Here is a 19,298-nt window from a genome sequence, read left to right on the forward strand (position 1 = left end):
ACACGTTTAAATGTAACCGACCTGCAACGCTATTGGCTGCCGGAAATTAGAGCGACGGGACTATAGAAGAATTTAAAGAACTGGAGCTGTGTTAAACATAGAGAAAACTAAGTGTTCCAACTGGGGAAATTGAATTAGGAGTGGCCTTACAAAGAGGTTCGAGAAAATTGTTGCCTCATTTAGCATTTCAGTGATTGTGATTTCAACAACTTCGACAGCTGAAATTCGTCAAGTGTTTAATAACGTGTTCAATTGGTGCCAGGCTTCTCTAGCAGCATGTTCTGTAAATAAAGGTAAGCTTAATCTAGTCACATTACTTCTTAGTTTATGCACAACTCAGGAGAGACAAGCTGGGCCGTGACACAGCAACTGTGCTAAATGTATGCGATAGCTGTGGGAGATAAGGGCAGTCAATTGCATCTTACGTAATAAACTCTGTAGAATGAAATTGCTACCAGTAATTTGTCTTCCCTTAATCTCTCTGATTATTGTCTTTTTTCTCTCCTTTCAACTGCAGCTTATTTTTGAGCCAATATGGATTACATAAAACTAATAAACCCAACCTTATAGACAAAAGATCGTTGAAACAATCTTCAAGCTTTGGTGATGTTCTTGAGTAGTGAAAATGTAAAATACACTCAGCAATAGACTTACTTCTAAAGGGCAAGAGCCTTTAGGTATTACCACATTTCCTATGTATGCAATAAAGATAGGCTATTTAGATCAAAAGAAATTATCGTTATTATAAACTTGTAGTAATATACATACAACCTCTTAACAAAATACTTTTATAAACATTGATATATTACTGTATAATGTTTACAGGTAATCTTATTACTCTCTTTCAGATCATGTGAAAAAAATTATGTGAATAGCAGTAAAGTAAATTTTATACAATGTTGCATGCAGAATATTCATTATATTTTTGGTATGGAAAGAAACAAATTGTACGACATTTTCTGTCTTAATTTCTAAGAAACTTATTTAACAGATCAAATATTCCTCATTTTTGCTACAAAAATGTTCACTCATCTTATAAAATCTAGAATTAAGTCACAAAAGGTGTAATTGTATGTCATATTCCTGATAGGAGTGCACATATTTAAAATCTTAGGGCATATACAGATTCAGACAGTAGTAGAATGACAAAATTGATTAAATAGTCATTAATTTACAGTGTTCACGAATATTTGGTTATGTTTTCAACTCATAACCTGGTCAGTCAGACTTAATTTCTTTGTATATCATCATTACTACCACAAGTACGAATGAGTAAATGTAGGCCTACTAATATTTTAAGGCCATTAAAACTTGTTTGTATACATAAGAAAATTCTTATGATAATGATATTATTTCTTGTAATCATTTAGAGTATGGTAATTAAATATTTTCATGTACAGTAGATATGTAGACAGAAAATAGAAAAGATTGAAGAATGCAGTCAAAGACTGCTCTTGGGCAGAAAACTATGAGTAAATAAGTAGTAAATGTGTGCGTACAGATCCAGAAACAAAATTTGGGCCACTTGGATTACTGAGCATGCATAGTATGTTATAACTAAAGCTTGGAAAGTTCAGGTGGGCCCAAATTTTGTTTCTGGGTCTGTACAAATATATATAACATACACATATATTCAAATTCAGTACAATAAATAACTTAAAACAAAAATACAAACTGGTTACAAGCATAGACTCTAAACAAGGTACCATGAGAATGACACGAATTGTTTCGAGTGGAAAGTATTGCACAGGATATTAATTATTTGGTCCTTCTGGTATCAGAATGGATGGAGACTATGCTACAATCATGAGTTAAATAATTTTATCGAAGAACAAGATATTATCAAATTCATAAAATCTCCAATATTAAGAATGTTGGGAACACCTAGAGAGCATGTCCAACACGCATGCCCAAGAAGGTAAACAGAAAAGTTATACAACAGCAGGAGGAAAGGAAGACAAAAGAATAGGTGAATGGATGATGTGATATCGGATTTGAAAATCATGGGAATAAGATAATGGAAGAATAGATCAAAATGAAAATTTGTCTGAAAAAACAAAACTCACCCAGGTCTGTAGTCCTAGTGATGATGCTAAATTGATTTACACGAGTGAAGAGTTGTCTGAATTATTTATCCATATCATTCCATTGTCATAGAGGGAAACAAATGTGCATAACAATTATTTTAGGTAGCTTTTTCCTGTTTAATAATAATGCTGAAAGGTAAATCAGAATAATTGTCTGTCAACGTTCTGTTTTAATATTGTAGATCACGTCAAAAATTATGAGAATTTGAGTAGGAGTAGCACTTCTTTCATCATAAAATGAAAGGGAAATTACACATAATGTTAATTTTCATTTCTTCGTTTACCGTATATACTGTTTCTAACTAGGTTTTCTATTCAAGGTAAGAAATTCTGCCCTAAAAATTAGTGGAAAAAGTAATAGTTGCATTTGCTATGCTTGCTTTGAAATTAAGTAAAGTTATCCCTATTACAGTCTGTTGAGGCTCATAGGAAAGAGTTAAGTTAAGGCTTCCACCTTTGAAGACAAGTGCCATTAGTAACAGTAGAAATATCAGTTCTACAAGCTTGCCTCCTTTATCCCAGGTAAAATTACGTGTAACTATTTCTGTTAGATGCACCAGGCCCTAGTGTAATTGGAAGGCTTAGGTCAATTGAAAAAAATAATCGGGAATTGAACCCGGGATGTTCGGCTTTGTATCGTGGCACATTAACCATTACGTTACCGCTTGCCTCCAGAAATGAAGTACTTAGGGACCGGTAAGTATTATGTCATGATTGTCATTTTCACATTCAGATTTCCGACGTTTTAAATAACCCGGTTTCTTCGACTTCAATCTTCTATGAGCTAATTGGATAATATAGTTGGGTAAGTGATGGTTTTGCAGTGTTGCCAGTTCAGCGGTTTTTTCGCTAGACCTCGCGTTTTTCTGTGCTAGTTCAGCGGGTAAAATTGATGAAATTTAGATTACTGATTCAGGTATTTAGCGAGTATTTTTTTAACAAACACGGCGGCAAAATAATCTCATTTTACATTGGCAATATACTAATTTAACGGTTTCTGCACTGTTTCACAGCGAGTTTTTAAGAATCGAGTTGGCTATACTGTGGAATTGTGCAGTGACGGGACAAGTTGGCTACCCTGTGTAAACAAATGCATATTGTGCGTTTTGCGATCATTCTTTACAATTGTATCGTAAACAAGACGCGGCATTGGTTTTCTCATGACCTTTCCGGAAAGGATTGTAACAAATACGTTATGTACACATAAATAATATTTAACTTATAAGCTGGGGTAATACTATGACAAACTATCTGATATAAGGACCGTAAATATCAAACTGGCTTTACGGCAAACCTAACCTAGCTTTCAAATCTTTTATGTTATGAAATGATTTGCATGACATTGCTATATCTAACATCGTTATTCACCCTTTCGTATGGCCGTCAGCGAAACATGCGTTTTTGCCTTGGACACGCCAAAGCTGTTCGCCGTGGCCATAGTTAAATTTCATACTAAAGTGTGATTTTACCATTTTGTATTATTAAATTGTCTAATCTGACCATGGTCTGCCAGAAGACTTGTAGGCCTATGTAATAAGTGGCATCAACGTGCTAGAATCTGGATTATTTGGGAATGTTAGCTTAGGTATCACAACAAAAATTATACCTAGATTTTGCTACGGATCTAACATATTATGGATCTTTCTTTCGAATCTGTGACAACTCAGTTACACAAGGGAAATTAACAACTCTGTCAGTGCTCTGAAATAATATCACACTGAATTAACTTAGCACTATGTTAAATTAGGTTAAGAAATAGTCTTTAGTCATCAAATCTACAGATTACAGTAACAATAAGCCTACCTATTATTGTACTTTTAAGCGCTAAATTAGCACTGAGGTAATTCCCTTCGTAATCCACTTATACACTTTCCATATACGAATCTGACAGAATAGGTTTGGTTAGTTTAACTTCTGTTATGTCTTGCATATACGATCAACTGCATCTCAAAAAAATCCCTTATAAATTCAACGATTTTCACTTCTGAAATCACGTGAACTACCGGTACCTCAGCGCTAGTTTCACCCACCTGAAAAATTACAGTAATTTCTTGTGGTTAAACGAGCGTTTGAATACAGGGGATAAATAAAGTGCTGTACATTCAAACATTATGCCACAATGTATCAAATATGCCTGCTTAAATGTGCGATTGTGTCGTAATGTTTTAATATAATGTACTTTATTTATGCTCTATATTCAAACGCTACAGAAGAAATTACGATAATTTTTCAGATGCATCTATACGAACATGTATCCTTAAAGTGAATATAGCCTATTATACTGTACTTTTTTTTCGGGATATCGCCAAACACTTGCGAAATGAACAACTACGTTAAAGGTAAACTGTGACACTCTGTGATGATAACTATCGCCTCATTAATCCTACCTAAACTTGCAACTGACATTGGGGCTATTTGTCACAAACGTATGTAGTCAAATCTTCTCTATTCTGTTACTGGTGGCCAAGGGGGGGGGGGAGGCAGCTGACTGAGGAAGTTTGACGATTTACCACATTTTTTCAATAGCATTAATAAATTCTGATCTTACAGATACATTGGACAATGTTCAAATTCAATTTTCCTGATCCCTACGAGAACAAGGATGAGAATGCAGTTAAACATCTCAATGTAGAAGGTTGGTAAACAGATTACATACCCTTATTTTGTTTTGAACCAGTGGTATTATATTTGGTACTTATTTACAACTGCGTTACAATGTTAAGGTACAAATTTATTTATCTACTTGGCTTTTAGTCGAGTCACATGTATCGTAAACAAAACAAAAATTGAGTGTAGACACCAATTTCACACCAAAATAAGGGTGGAAAGTTGCTGTGAAAGTGGGGGCGGGCCATAGAGATATATGGGGAGGCAGGATCACTTCGTCGAGGTGAAAGGGGTAGGCAGTAAGGAGAAGCTGCACATTATTTCCGTGCGTTTCCTTACTGATTACAGAAAGAAAGATAATTTTCTTAAGGTCGAATCAGTGACAGGTTAGGTTAGTTTAGGCTTTTGGTATGCCTTGATAGAAAGGACATTCTTAGACAATTGTGAGTATATGCAAGGAATACTAAAAGCCTAAACTAACCTGTCACTGATTCGACCTTACGAAAACTCGCCTTTTCTCTGTGATCAGTAGGAAGACACATTGAAATGAGATGTGCTGCCCCTCTCTGCCACCTACCCCTTTCATCTCGACGGAGTGAGCTTGTCTGTCTGGACCTCTCTGCTGGTCCCCACTTTCACATCAACTTTCCACCTTTATTTCAGTGCAAAATTGGTGTCAGCACTCATTTTTTCTTTGTTTGTGGTAATATGACTCTATGACTCAATTAGAAGCCAAGTACCTACGTAAATATATTTATACTGGAAAATCTGAAAATGACACCACTCTTGAACTAGGCCTACATCCAAGATTATCAGGAAAATTGGCAGGACCATCTTAATAGGATGCTAAAGCCATAATGCAATGTCACCCACGTGGCAAAAAAATCTTTGGGTCGTCCAAAGAAGATTTGGCCTGAGAACACAAGTGTCTCATTCATACCGCAACAATTCAAGTTGGAGGATGATAATACTTTACACTGGTAACGCAATTGTAAAGAAATACCTTATATGTTTAAAGCAAGGATTAAGATTATATTTATTTTCACCTACTATCTACTCTGCTATCCCAGTTTGTTATTTTGAAAGTGAAACTGTTTGACTTAGTCTGAATGAACCTTCTACTACACCAAAAATTTATATATCTTAATACGCATAAAACACAGTTGGCTTTAGTAGGTATCCCTATTCGATGTGACGTAATTGTATAACAGATTTTGACAATGTTGTATTTTATAAAATAAAAGTTACCAATTCCAAATGAAGAGTCCACTGCAAGAATGACGGATGTCATTTGGAATACATTTGTCAGGAGAAGCAATTGAAAGTTTGAAATGCTTAGCGCTCAAAGCTTAACTGTGATTTTCCGATCATTACTGGACAATGACTATCAGTGTTAAAGCCATATAACTCTCTATGTACATTCTATATGTCTTAAGCTATGCATTGAGAGTCTTGGTTCATTTTCGACAAGAAAGTGACATCCATCATTCTTGCAGTGGACTCTTCAAATGTTAAAGTGTTACTATATAATTTGCATTTCATTTATTAAAAATTACTTAATATGGTCATTCAACTAGTTCAATAAGAATTTCAATTGAACTTTTCTCACTGCTAGCAAAATGCAGTGAAATAGTGAAATACACGTTTTGAATAGTGAACCTGCCTTTATCTTTAGACGAAAAGGGGAAGGAAATAAGTGGCCTCTAGATAGCTGAAATACTCATAGGCCCATTACATAAGGCTAAATTCACTTGAATTTTCAGTGACTGAGGGTAGGAAAAGAGAAATTATGAGCAAACTGGTTAAAACAGGCTTATAGGTAACTATAAAAAAGGGACTACAAAGTGAAATGAAACTAAATGTATATGGTATAAAAGTGAAATATCGAGTGGCTTACCATTCCATGATTTCCAATGTCATAAACACTGCATGTTTTATGTGCCAGTGTATCCCTTCGTAATCCCTTTTATGCTCTGTTAGTTTACTCATTTCTTACTACCTATTTTGAACCACTGGTCAGTAAAGTGGATTCAGCATTTATAGCAACGTGCAGAAATGGATTACTCTTTCCCTCCCTCATCTCTTTTTTTTTTTTTTCCCATGTGAAGAAGCAGGAACATTCAACTTCCAAAATATCGTCATTCCTTATTTCACTGGCAATGGAAACCAATCATGAATAAACCACTGTTATTTCGTCCTTCACATAAAACAATTCAGAATGTACTAAACAATTACAGTAAAACCTCGATAAGACTTATTATGCTTATTATGCTGTTTTTTTGTCCGGTCCCTGAACATTTCATATATAATGCCTTTATAAAATATTCCGTTTGTTGCGCTCAAGTCCCGCATAATACACTATTTTTGTGGAATTTTTCTCACTGTCAGGAAATGGTTTGGCGACTGATATGCAGCAAGAACGCCTGACTTTAATCAGCAAGTAGTCAGAATATGAAGTTATCGCCGCACGAACACTAAAGTCGATGTGCTCATGCTCATGACGGTTGAAAAATGCTGTAGAAACAAACCTATTAAAAACATGGTCATTAACTCATTACTTAAATGTTGACAATTTATGTGCATCATCAGAATTAAAAGTAATGCTATTACTGAATGTATGTTTCAGATGTCGACAGTTCTGATAGAGAAATAGAATGGTTTACTGCACATGAAATGTTCCCACTTCAAGTGCATATTGAAGAAAATATACGTTTCCATATGTTTACTTGTGGAAAGTATGAAATTAAACACATGCCATTTCAGGAGGGCATTAAACAGCTCTCAAATATTAGTGAAAAAGAAGAAATTTCAGAAGCTGAGATATTACACTCTGATCTTCTTCCTGCAAAATATGAAGGTTGGCTAAATGTGTGAACGTTATTCATGTTAAATAATACATTACATAAGTATACTCCGTCCTTAAGTACAATAAGGTTATTGCCTGTAAAAGCAAAATTGCATGAGAATTTTATTTGGTATTTACTGCATTAGTTCTTTAAAGTGTTATTAATTTGTTTCTTTCTTTTGCTAAAATAGGATAATTTCATGTGAGATGTTACCACAACCAGTTTTTTTCTTTTGCCTCATCATAATGGTATTTAAGGGAAAAGGTACATTATTGGTCTGCAGAAATTTAGTGAAATTCATTTTTTTTATACCTCAGCTGCTGTAAAAGCTAAATGAACAAAATTTTTCATGCTTAGTATACATATGTTATACTTTATAAAACATTATTCTTACTTACTTATGACTTTTAAGAGAATCCAGAGGTTCATTGCCACTCACATAAGCTCGCTATTGGTCCCTACCCTGAGCAAGATTAATCCAGTCTCTACCATCATATCCCACCTCCCTCAAATTCATTTTAATATTATTCTCCCATCTATGTCTCGGCATCCCCAAAGATCTTTTTCCCTATAGTCTCCCAACTAACACTCTATATGCATTTCTGGATTCGCCCATACGTCCTACGTGCCATATAAAACACAATTCAGAATATTAAAATAGCTAATAATTACCTGTAAAAATAATATCAAATTTACATAATTTTTTGTAGCCATAAAGCATTTACATAATAAAATATACAGTTAATTAAATAGCTGCATGATTATTTTACTGGAATGTTTTAAACACTTACATCAACAACACAGTCTCGGATTTTTTTTACCTATTCCTTCAAGAAATATTTTTTTTTCTTAATCGTTACCTTCAATATTAAATTTTCTAAAAATTTTTAATAAGAAAAAATATTTCCTGAAGGAATAGGTAAAAGATTCTACACTATGTTGTTGGTGTAGGTTTTTAAAACATTCCAGTAAAAGAATCATGCAGATATTTAATTAATTGTATACTTTATTATTATGTAAATGCTTTACAGTTGTAAAAAAAATTATGCAAATTAGTATTATTTTTACAGGTAATTATTAGCTATTTTAACATTATGAATAATGTTTTATAGAGTGTAATGTACGTATATTAAGCATGAAAAGTTTTGTTCATTTAGCTTTTATAGAGCTGAGATAAAAAAAATGAATTTCATTAAAATTTTGCAGGCCAGTGGTGTATCTCCTCCCGTAAGGTTCACTATCAAAGTATTATTATTATTATCATCATCATCATCATCATCATCATCATCATCACCACCACCACCACCACCTCAAACTGTATTTCTTCTTTTGATAGGAGGTCTGAAGGTTTGGGAATGTACCAGAGACTTGGCAGATTATTTGTTGCAAAACAATATTTATTTTTCTGGAATGAAAGTTCTAGACCTTGGATGTGGTGTTGGCCTGTTGGGAATATTAGCAATGTACCTTAAAGCTGAATCTGTACATTTTCAAGATTATGTGAGTAAAGCTATATTTCAACTTTCTTATATAATTATGTACATTTCAGAAATTTTATAGGTTTCATATAGAAAGTGTGCATTTGTTATGTTCATAGCTGTAGAAACTATGAAACATTTCATACACGCTACTAACAATATAACTTTATTATATAGCACCAGTTCTACATGCCAGTAATTGGTCATGTAAAAATATATTAAACATTTCATTAATATAAACATATTATTGCATACACATAACAAAAGTGCTTTATACAGTGGTCTGAAAATTAGTGAAATTTCTTACGACTTTTCATAACAAATAGGAGTACTATTATCCCAAGTTAATGGCGTTCAAGTCCCAAGGCAACTTAATACCATATGAATCAGTGGTGTAAGGAGATACAGGAATCAACTCAGTCTAAAAATGCTCTTAATTATCTACCTCGAAAGAAGACAAGAAAGCTGTCTACACCTGGAAGACAGTATATTAACTGCCGAGAATAGAGTGCACTGGACACAGTTGATTCAAGACCCTATGCTCCTCATAACAGGATAAAGACGTTATTTTTTTTTTACACATTAAAAACGAAGTCACAGTGATCTAGTGGCTAGAGCACTGGACTTATAATCCTGTGGACCCAGGATCGAACCCTGGTGTACCCCCAATTTATAACTTGTGTTGGGCAAGCCCATGGTCCAGGTAACACAGGGGTTTTCTCTGGGAGCTCCAATTCCCCTGTGACATCCCAATAAATCTCCATTATCACTTTATCGCACGTGTGTAGCCCCTGGACAACAACTCTGTCAGTAAATTGGTCTACACAACTGGCTTCATATGGGTGAATGACAAACAGTCAAGTACCAGGCATCAGCAATAATAATAATAATAATAATAATAATAATAATAATAATAATAATAATAATAAAATAAAGACTTGAATTTAATGTGTAAAAAAATACCCTTTATCCCATTGTGAGGAACATAGGTCCTTGAAGTCTTATATTAAAAGAAAAGTGGCTTACCATAATTTATTTTTGATAAAAGAAAATCACAATTACCACCAAACATAAGCCAAAAGAGGTACAACTTAAACATGTTACAGCAGCTATGTTTATAATGTACAGAACAGAGTAAAGGGAAATTATCTAAACAAACATTCTGGAATAAGAGATGAGATCAACGAAGTATATTTAGTTAAGTAGCATTGAATCATAATTTGAGAAATACTTCCTTACAACATCACAGACATTTAAGCGTTTATTTTTATTTTTTTGTTTTAGTAGGTTATTTTATGACGCTTATCAACAGCTTAGGTTATTTAGCGTCTGAATGAGATGAAGTTGATAATGCCGGTGAAATGAGTCCGGGGTCCAACACCGAAAGTTACCCAGCATTTGCTCATATTCGGTTGAGGGAAAACCCCGGAAAAAAACCTCAACCAGGTAACTTGTCCCGACCGGGAATCGAACCCGGGCCACCTGGTTTCGCGGCTAGACGAGCTAACAGTTACTCCACAGATGTGGACGTCATTTAAGTGTTTGTATGTTAAGGATGTAGCTTATAAAGTACCATACTACTAATATTTTATTCATTTTACGGTATATAAGGTCGATTCAAAGGCACAATCACCAACTTTGGTGCACAGCAGTAAATACAACAAAAACTACATTTTGAACTCAAAATTGTCGACATATTCTGATCAAAGTTGCTGCTTCTGCAATAGGAGAAACAAAATCTATTCCATTGGTGTCAATCCAGTGACTTGGAAACTAGAACAAAGGTCGAATTTGACAGCATAGCTATAATTTCATATGGAAGCACCTCTGACCCTTAGTTACGCAACAAAGTATGCTTGTTTGGATCCCACTGTTACCCAGAAGAATTTGTATAGATACTTTTCCTTCATCCTGTATGTACAGTTTCAGGAAAAAGAAATGGGCCACCAATTTTACTAAATTCTGGATACAAAGCATCGAAGTGAAGTAAACAAGAATGCCTGTATATATGCCACTTGTGGACAGTGTTGAAAAACTTGTTGCCTACATACAGGAAGACTGCCGTCAAGACTCAGTCCATTATGTTTTTCTGGTACTGTAAATTTCGCATGATAAATTTAAGCACAATAATAGAACTCTGTTTTTTAAATTATATTAATCAAACAAGAAATCTCTAAACAGAAAATGGTTGCCACTCCGAAAATGTTTTTTTTTTTTTTTTTTTTTTTCTGCAATAGGTGTCAACTTGGGTTTCCTGGACAAACCGTACCTGCAATATTATTGGACAATGGATCATACTGTGAAAACTATACATCATCAAATTTCTGACAATATTAATATAAATTACAGGTGCATTCTAAGTTCGCCCAATTTTTTATACACATTAACCACAGATTTCCAAAAAGTTGTCCTGGAAAAATAAGTTAGACTTTTTTCTGTCATATAAAACTTTCTGACAAAGGAGATTGGTGGATTTAAATGGCCCTGAGTAGGAATTCATTGTTCTGTAACTCTAAGAATACACTGCAGCAGCAGTATGGTATGGTACATGTTAATTTCCGAAGTTGGCCGATATACTGTACTTCATAAGCTGTGTAAAAATCATGGTTTTTTATTCGGATGCATATCACCCAACATCCAGACAGCCCTGCAGATTAAGAGGAGAAGAAGAAAGGCCGGAGGATACACCCACAAAGATCCAAAGTAATTTCTAAGTTATATGGATAAGTCCAGGAATGTTATTTTACGAGAAAGATTAGAAATTTATACAGGATTTTGTTTGAAATGATGTGAGAGACCAAAGGAGAAGTTCATAACATTTGAAGGCAATTTCTAAGATGTAAAGGAAATAGGCACTTTATTCATTTCACTCAATATAAAATTGTAACAGTTTCAATGATAATTCCACGCAAACATCTCTCAGCCAATGATACTCAACTGATCAATGAGAATCATACTACACTGCTAGTCAAAAACATGGTGCTAAAATATTTTATAGTATTCTTATTTGTTTCATTCCAAGAAGCTTTTCTATTACTCTCATCTCTGCTTTTGACTCAATTACTGCTCTCAAAATTATTAGCAGTTGGTATGAAACACTAAGCAAACATGGCAAGATATGGATGTGAAAATATACAAAGAATAAATGAAGCTATAGAGGATTTAACACCAACAAACAACGAGAGAAATAAATGACGGTAAAGGCTTCAGTGTATACATTATTGTGGAAGTCGATTTACAGCAAATGTGGGGTATTCCGCAATAGCTGAGATCATGCAAAAGTGGCTGCTGGTGGGAAAAGAAAAACTGATTGAGATAGGAGAAAGAGAAAAGAAAGTGGTCATGGTAGAGGACAAGTGAGCAACCCGTACACTAAGTTTTACCCAAAATATAAATAAATATAACCTATTTCACAATAAAGTATTATGATATTGTAATCTCAAATGCTTGCCCATAAATTTATTTGCAGGAGACTGGTATATATTTACAATAGAACCCTGATTATCCGTCACCCTATTAACCGATTGGCAGATTATCCAAATGTCTTTCACTCGCTCCTTTCTCTCTCTCTACAGAATCATATGAAGTACTACTACTGTATGTTATATTAGTACTAGTACGTATTTTTTTTACAGAGTTTTATTACAAGCCTTTACACTTGCACATTTTGGTCTACTGTTCGAGTTTCCGTATTGTACAACTTCTATATAAAATACTTTCTAAGAATGTCAGAAGAAAACATGTTGTGCTGGTATTGAAAAGAGTGCAAATAATAATTGAGTGGTTTAGGATAAGAGAAACTGTGACTCATCTCGCATCAAAATACGAGACTGATGTTACAACTATACGCGATTTAATAAAAATAAAGGATAAAGTGTATAGAGTATTCCTATCCTTTGCTGACAGCCATTACAAGGAGTTTCCTTGCCTTTTAAAAACAAGTCATTGACAACCGAACTTAAATTAGTGAACGTCTGATTCAATATCTAGTGTGTTAAACAAGACCATGGAAAAAATAACGAAAGTGCAAATATTATTCACTTAATTTACGAAAATATTTTATGGTACAGATTATCCGATTTTTTCGATCAACTGTTCAGTCCACCCCCTTCATTACCACGGATAATAGAGGTTCTACTGTATAATCTCTCCTTTCACAGGAAAAATATTTGAATGCAATCATGCAGTAGGACCCAGTTGTTTGCATAGGAATTATCTAGCTAAATTTCACATGTGCAAAGTAGTTTTCACCAGTAGTTTAATTTTGCTTCTAAACTCATGTATCCTGTCATGAGATAATTATTTCTCTACTTGCGATTTCGAAATAGCTATCATGACAAGAAATATTCGTTAAGCTCAATTGAATTACCAGAAAACTATCAGTATTTCTGATATTACTGTTGATAATCATAGCCAATTAACTTTAATGAAATGTTTACAATATAATGTTTATGTAAACCTTTACATTATCGTAAAACTAACTTTCCCACTCATCCCACAGCTAGCAAACCATATGTTGCGCAAAGCGTGATAGAGTAATGTCCTGGCATGGCGCATGTGCTAGTGGAACTTCCTGAGTGCTCTCAGCTTCGTTGCATTAGTTGAAGATGGACACTCATATTCCAGCTCCCGCCGCGTGTGAAGTGCGGTCAATGATAAAGTTTTTGAATGCACAAGGCATAGTGCCAATTGAAATATCGTCAGCTGTGCCTGCCAGGTCTATGGGCCTAATGTCATGAGCAAGCAGATGGTGTGTTGCTCCACAAGATCATCTGTGATGATGGTTGGCCTCCCACTACGCTCCTCGTCATGCACATTTTGGCATCCTGCTGAAAATTGTCTACATCAGCAACACACCATCTGCTTGCTCATGACGTTAAGTCCATAGACCTGGCACAGCTGACGATAAATGGCACTATACCCTGTGCATTCAAAAACTTTATCACTAATCGCACTTCACACGCAGCGGGAGCTGGAATAGGAGCGTCCATCTTCAACCAATGCAACGAATTCTACTGAAAGCACTTGGGAAGTTCTGCTAGCGCATGCACCATGCCAGGACATTACTTTATCACGTACACGCAGTCGCTTCACGCAACATATGTTGTTGTTGTTTTCTAATGCCAGGCGTTTGACAATAAAATCATTTGACCTCTTGCACTCCAATATTTTTCAAAGATATTATCATGGCCAGCCACTGAAACACAGATTTTGAGGTGTTCCGAATCCATTTCTTGGTTTGAGTTGCATAATGGGCAGTTAGGGGACTGATATATTCCAATTCTATAAAGGTATTTGGCCAAACAATCATGGCCTGTTGCCAATCTAAATGCAGCTACAGACGATTTTCGTGGTAAATCGGGAATTAACTGTGGATTTTGATGCTCATGCAACATATGGTTTGCTAGCTGTGGAACGAGTGGGAAAGTTACTTTATGGACGTGCTTCGTACATAGCATTTTCTGTTCTTATGAATTAATAGAAGTGTAGGCCTACTTACATGAGATATCTCCTAACTTTCAAATCATGTTACAAAAAATTGTATGTTTTAATAAAGCAATACTGATATCGACATTAACAAGGGATTACTGTACATGTTCCATTATCTTTTCTCAGAGTCTTCTACTATAACGATCTTTGTAGACTTAAGATTTCTCATTAGTGTTACAATATATATTTTTTCCGATTCTGAATCACTGATTTAATTCCACCAGTGCTTTGCTTCTTTCAATGACGTGATAAGATGAACAGCAATACCAAAGTATGGTAACCTGTCATGGCTGCTCAGAAACTATAAAAATAATTAAGCTTAATGTTTATTGTAATCATTGTGAAAGAGTGAAATCAAAATTATTACTTTTCTCTGCTCTCCCCAGTAACTGATCATATGAGAAACTGTGGAACATCTTCACTACAATTCGTAAAAGAACAAAAACTGACTACATACTGTTGACTCGTGTTACGAATTTAAATCATTATTCAAAGCTCTGTTTAAACTTCACTCTATTCTTATTGTAGGTGTGTCAGTATCATAAAATAGACTTTAAACATAATTTAAAACCTATAATGTGTTAATATGAATGCCTTCACACAAATTAAAAGGATTTATTATAAAATACCTTAAAATATGGCATTTCCGCATATTTCCAGGAATGTTTTTCCTCCCCAAAAAAGATTCGACATTCGTTTTTCATTCAGAAAACAAGTGACATTTCACAAATATAACCAGATGCTGTGAGCTATACATCACATTTGAAATGACACAAAAGTACTTTGAAATGGACCTGAATTTCTTCCTCTTAGAAATACCGGTATGTAATTATTTCCGATTTTTCAAGTATCCACAACCAATCTTTTTTGAAGGTTAATGAATAAAATACATCTTCTGTACCATTATGTTAGTCACTACAAGTTCATATGTCTATTAACGGCAGATAAACATGAGATCTTAAAAACATGAGGAAAAAGTTATGGACAAATTCAACAATAATATACATCTGCCTCAGGTGAACATGTTACATGCTTGAACTTTGTGGTTAAGACAGTCTTCGTTTCAGTGATATTTTGTACAATGTGTGCTTGTTCCTCAGAATTCATCAGTGATCAGTGCAGTTACAATGCCTAATGTACTGAAAAACAAGTCGAAACTTGAACAGGATGGCATTTTACAAACCAACAGGTTCTTTGCTGGAGACTGGAAATCTTTTGTAGATCTTGTTAAAGGTGAATCTTCTGCAAAAGAAAACAATTATGATATTATTTTGACGTCTGAAACAATATATAACCCTGCTAATCAAAGTAAACTTTTAAGAGTATTCAAAGAATGCCTCAAGCCAGGCGGAGTAATGTATCCTTTCAAAAGTTTTGAGTTACAAACAATTTATTGACGAATGGATTTACTCACGTTTTACTTAAAAGGGGACCAGGATCCTGTAATATTCTCAAAATTTCAATTTTGTTTTTTATTGATTTATATTTTCTGAAAAATCCTCTTTCCATTGGTATATCATGTATGCACATTATTATTATTATGGACATGAAGGGCTTGGGGCAACATAGTGACAAGCCACACTCAAATTTTACAGGAAAACAATCCTTAAGACTTAAATCTTTAAGAGTTGTTTTCCTGTAAAATTTGAGTGTGGCTTGTCACTATGTTGCCCCAAGCCCTTCAAATATATTTTAAACATTTTTATCTAAGAGAATTATGCAATTTGGGTGTTCTGATAACTTTGACAGCCATTTTCCTTAAGTTTGCATTTTTCTCTATAAAGTGTAGTGGTCTAGTGGTTAGATTTATTTCAAATTTTCTGTGTATTTTTAGTTGGTATTGTAGCATAAATTGACACAGGTTTTTTTTTTAAATAATCGCTTTTAAAGCCAATTTCTTGAAAAATATAGCAAAAAATTACGTAACAATTTACATATTAAAAAAAATCAAATTTATAAAATATTAGTTTTGAAAATCCTTCCATCATATCACTTATAATAGTATCAGAAATAAGCTGTAAAAGTTTCATTGTTCTATTGCCAACAATTTTAGAGAAAAGGTACATAAATATCACTAATTTAACATGTGTTACTTACAGACCTGTTACAAAATCTATGTATTGCTCTGTGAAAAGATTTATTAAATCTACATACTTAGACTTCAACAAACAAAATTTGATAATACAATCTCAAGGGAAAAAATGGAACTCTCTGCATCATAATTCACAGTTAATTCCCGATTTACCACGAAAATCGTCTGTAGCTGCATTCAGATTGGCGACAGGCCATGACTGTTGGCCAAACACCTGCATAGAATTGGAATATATCAGTCCCCTAACTGCCCATTGTGCAACTCAAACCAAGAAATAGATTCGGAACACCTCAAAATCTGTGCTTCATTGGCTGACCATGATAATATCTTTGAAAAATATTGGAGTGCAAGAGGTCAAATGACTATTGTCAAACGCCTGGCATTAGAAAACAACAACAACATTTGTTAAGATAGGAGGTTCATGGTCCCCTTAATTATGTTATTAAGTTTAAGTTTAATAAAATTCTCTTCAATTTCAGCTTTCAATTAAATGCCCAGGAAAAAGTTGTAAGTATAGAAATCAATCAAGAAGTAACGGAAGAAGAGAAAATCAATAGGTAACTACGTATTACTCATTACTGACTTAAAAATTCAGATGAATTCGAATGTTTGTTAATCTACGTAATGATCATAGAATTTATCCTCCTGTATCATCTTCATCAAAGCCCCTCTCTTCTATTCTAAACAAAAATAATTGAACTCCGTGGCACTACAGCCACATTAGAGACTAGAGCCATGCCAAGCATCTGCCATATAATAATCACTGTGTAACTGCCAGATGGGATTGGAATGCTGCACAGTCAGTGTAGAATTCCCACAAGTACTATTAATCAGCTCTCCTTTAACCTGAGTTTGCCACCTATCATGGGGCCCCAAAAGGCTGTGTGAACCAAATTCAAGGCTCTATACCCTTGAAACATTTCTTGAGATTAGCAGGAATTAACTCAAGCCCTCCTGGATCATAGTCAGGCAAGCTAACCACACACCAAGGAGATGGTCTCTCTTTTACAGTGACAAAATGTAACTGTTTTAAAATAAATACTGAAAGCCTAATTGATACCAAAAATAAATTAGGACACTAACTAATTTGTAAATACTGTACTCTATTCCAGTATTTCTCAACCTTTTTGATAATGAGGCCTATCTTTTCCTCTCACTACTTTAGTGCTGCCCACTGCCTAAGGTGGAGAGTAATAATGTGAAATTTAGTATCAATTTAAAATGAAAATCTGTATGTTGAAGTAACTGGAAAATATGTTCACCTTTTACTTAAACTGAAATATCTCGAGATCTAATGGAACTACGATAACGTTCGTGGGCGTAGGACACTCGGGACATTACACATTATCGACTGAGTGCTAATTTATATGATTCGGTCAATTTGGATCAAAGTTATGGTAGAACATGTATTTGGGTGATGTCAAAAACATTAAAAATAATTTTATCCATACACAATGAATACTAACCAGAGGCAATAAACTCCATCCCAAAAGTGCGAAATAGAAAATTAATTGAAGGAGATGAGAATAACATGGTGAAAGAATAAAGACTAAAATGTAATTGTCTGATTGAAAAATAATTTCCGAAATATGCTCTCAGAGACAAAACTAAAGCACGAGATTTATTTTGTAAACCTCACACATATAACTGAAAACTTATTTCAAGAGCTGTCTATAATTAATTACACAGTGAAACTCCTTGGCACATCATTAATCGAACTAAGATCGACTTTCTGTGCCAGAGATCTGGGTTCAAATCCCAGCAAATTTGTGAACAAATGGTACTTTGAGGAGGTTTTTTTTCGGGATATTCCTGTTTTCCTGTCCTAATTCCATTATTATGGTGTAAGGCAGAACCAGTTCCCATGGTGAACAGCAGACAACAGTGATCTACAATTCTGGTGGATTACTATAGACTTCTAGAGAGAGACACTTGGATCAATGACAATGTAATGCCATTGAAAAAAAAAAATTAACGACACTTTCTTCCACACTCTACATGAAAATTTTACTACATTATGTATTAGAACAACTCATGATGCTTTACTTTAAATATTTCAGTATGTAAATTCAGGCACATATATTCACACAAGACGTTTCCTTAACACCAATAAAGATATTTGGCTGCCAAGACTCATTATTTTGGTGTAGGCGGTGGCACTAGGCAGTTTGAAAATATGCTAGCAGAAGATGATATATTTCACAGTCAAGTATGCTGGAAGTGTTCAGAAGGTAAGTCAGTTACAGGTTATATGTAATAAATCTCTGATATAAAGAAATCATACAAAACTGTGTTTTGTGTTATTTTTCATTTCAGGTGTTCAGAGAGAGATTTTGAAAATAAATTTCCATCAAAGGACAACAGACTGATACTTCCTCTTCTAAAAGTGACAAGATTAAAAAAAAAAAAAAAACACCTAAAGTATGGACTTACAAAACTATATACTGAAATTTTCTTTTCAGTTTAAGTTTATAAACTCTAACATAGAGCTTTTATAGGAAGTATACAACTGAGTTTTCAAAACATTGTGACTCTTGCAAACTTAATATAATTCAAGAATTCAAAGGTAACAGTGTAAAACTGTTGGATTTGAGAGAAATAAAACAGTCACATTATTTTTATTATTATATGTTCTGTAGCCTTTAAATATAAGCAAAAAAATGGTTAAGATATGGTTTATCTTAACCATTTTCACTTA

At 34.2% G+C, this 19,298-nt stretch overlaps 2 protein-coding genes across 10 annotated transcripts in view; one reads left to right on the forward strand and one right to left on the reverse strand.

Moving 5' to 3' along the window:
* Window positions 1–3,135: 3,135 nt before the first annotated feature.
* LOC138695792 (histidine protein methyltransferase 1 homolog) lies at window positions 3,136–19,229 on the forward strand. Of its 9 annotated transcripts, none has more exons than XM_069820030.1 (8): window positions 3,148–3,318; window positions 4,321–4,513; window positions 4,638–4,722; window positions 7,321–7,551; window positions 8,877–9,040; window positions 15,609–15,865; window positions 18,716–18,831; window positions 18,917–19,229. In XM_069820030.1, the coding sequence occupies exons 3-8, from the start codon at window positions 4,650–4,652 to the stop codon at window positions 18,967–18,969; spliced, it is 894 nt and encodes a 297-aa protein (XP_069676131.1). In that variant the 5' UTR covers window positions 3,148–3,318; window positions 4,321–4,513; window positions 4,638–4,649; the 3' UTR covers window positions 18,970–19,229. The 9 variants fall into 9 exon arrangements, with proteins under 9 accessions (XP_069676150.1, XP_069676093.1, XP_069676131.1 ...); XM_069820058.1 differs by having other exon boundaries at window positions 4,427–4,513; XM_069820049.1 differs by lacking the exon at window positions 4,321–4,513 and having other exon boundaries at window positions 3,136–3,284.
* The window catches only part of LOC138695776 (calpain-7-like), a 35,562-nt gene continuing 28,122 nt past the window's right edge, over window positions 11,859–19,298 (reverse strand). The window contains exon 14 of the mRNA XM_069819970.1: window positions 11,859–15,750. The gene's annotated coding sequence lies outside the window, so the exon portion shown is untranslated. The remainder of the gene's footprint in view (window positions 15,751–19,298) is intronic.

The sequence above is a fragment of the Periplaneta americana genome, chromosome 1 (genome assembly GCF_040183065.1).
Source record: "Periplaneta americana isolate PAMFEO1 chromosome 1, P.americana_PAMFEO1_priV1, whole genome shotgun sequence".
NCBI classification, from domain to species: domain Eukaryota; kingdom Metazoa; phylum Arthropoda; class Insecta; order Blattodea; family Blattidae; genus Periplaneta; species Periplaneta americana.

Excerpts from the sequence above, each read along its gene's own strand:
- LOC138695792 (XM_069819992.1), top strand. The coding sequence starts at position 3,178 with ATGCATATTGTGCGTTTTGCGATCATTCTTTACAATTGTATCGTAAAC. Across the intron at positions 9,041-15,608 it reads CTGTACATTTTCAAGATTAT|AATTCATCAGTGATCAGTGC; the intron begins GTGAGTAAAGCT and ends CTTGTTCCTCAG. Across the intron at positions 15,866-18,715 it reads CTCAAGCCAGGCGGAGTAAT|ATATTTGGCTGCCAAGACTC; the intron begins GTATCCTTTCAA and ends ACACCAATAAAG.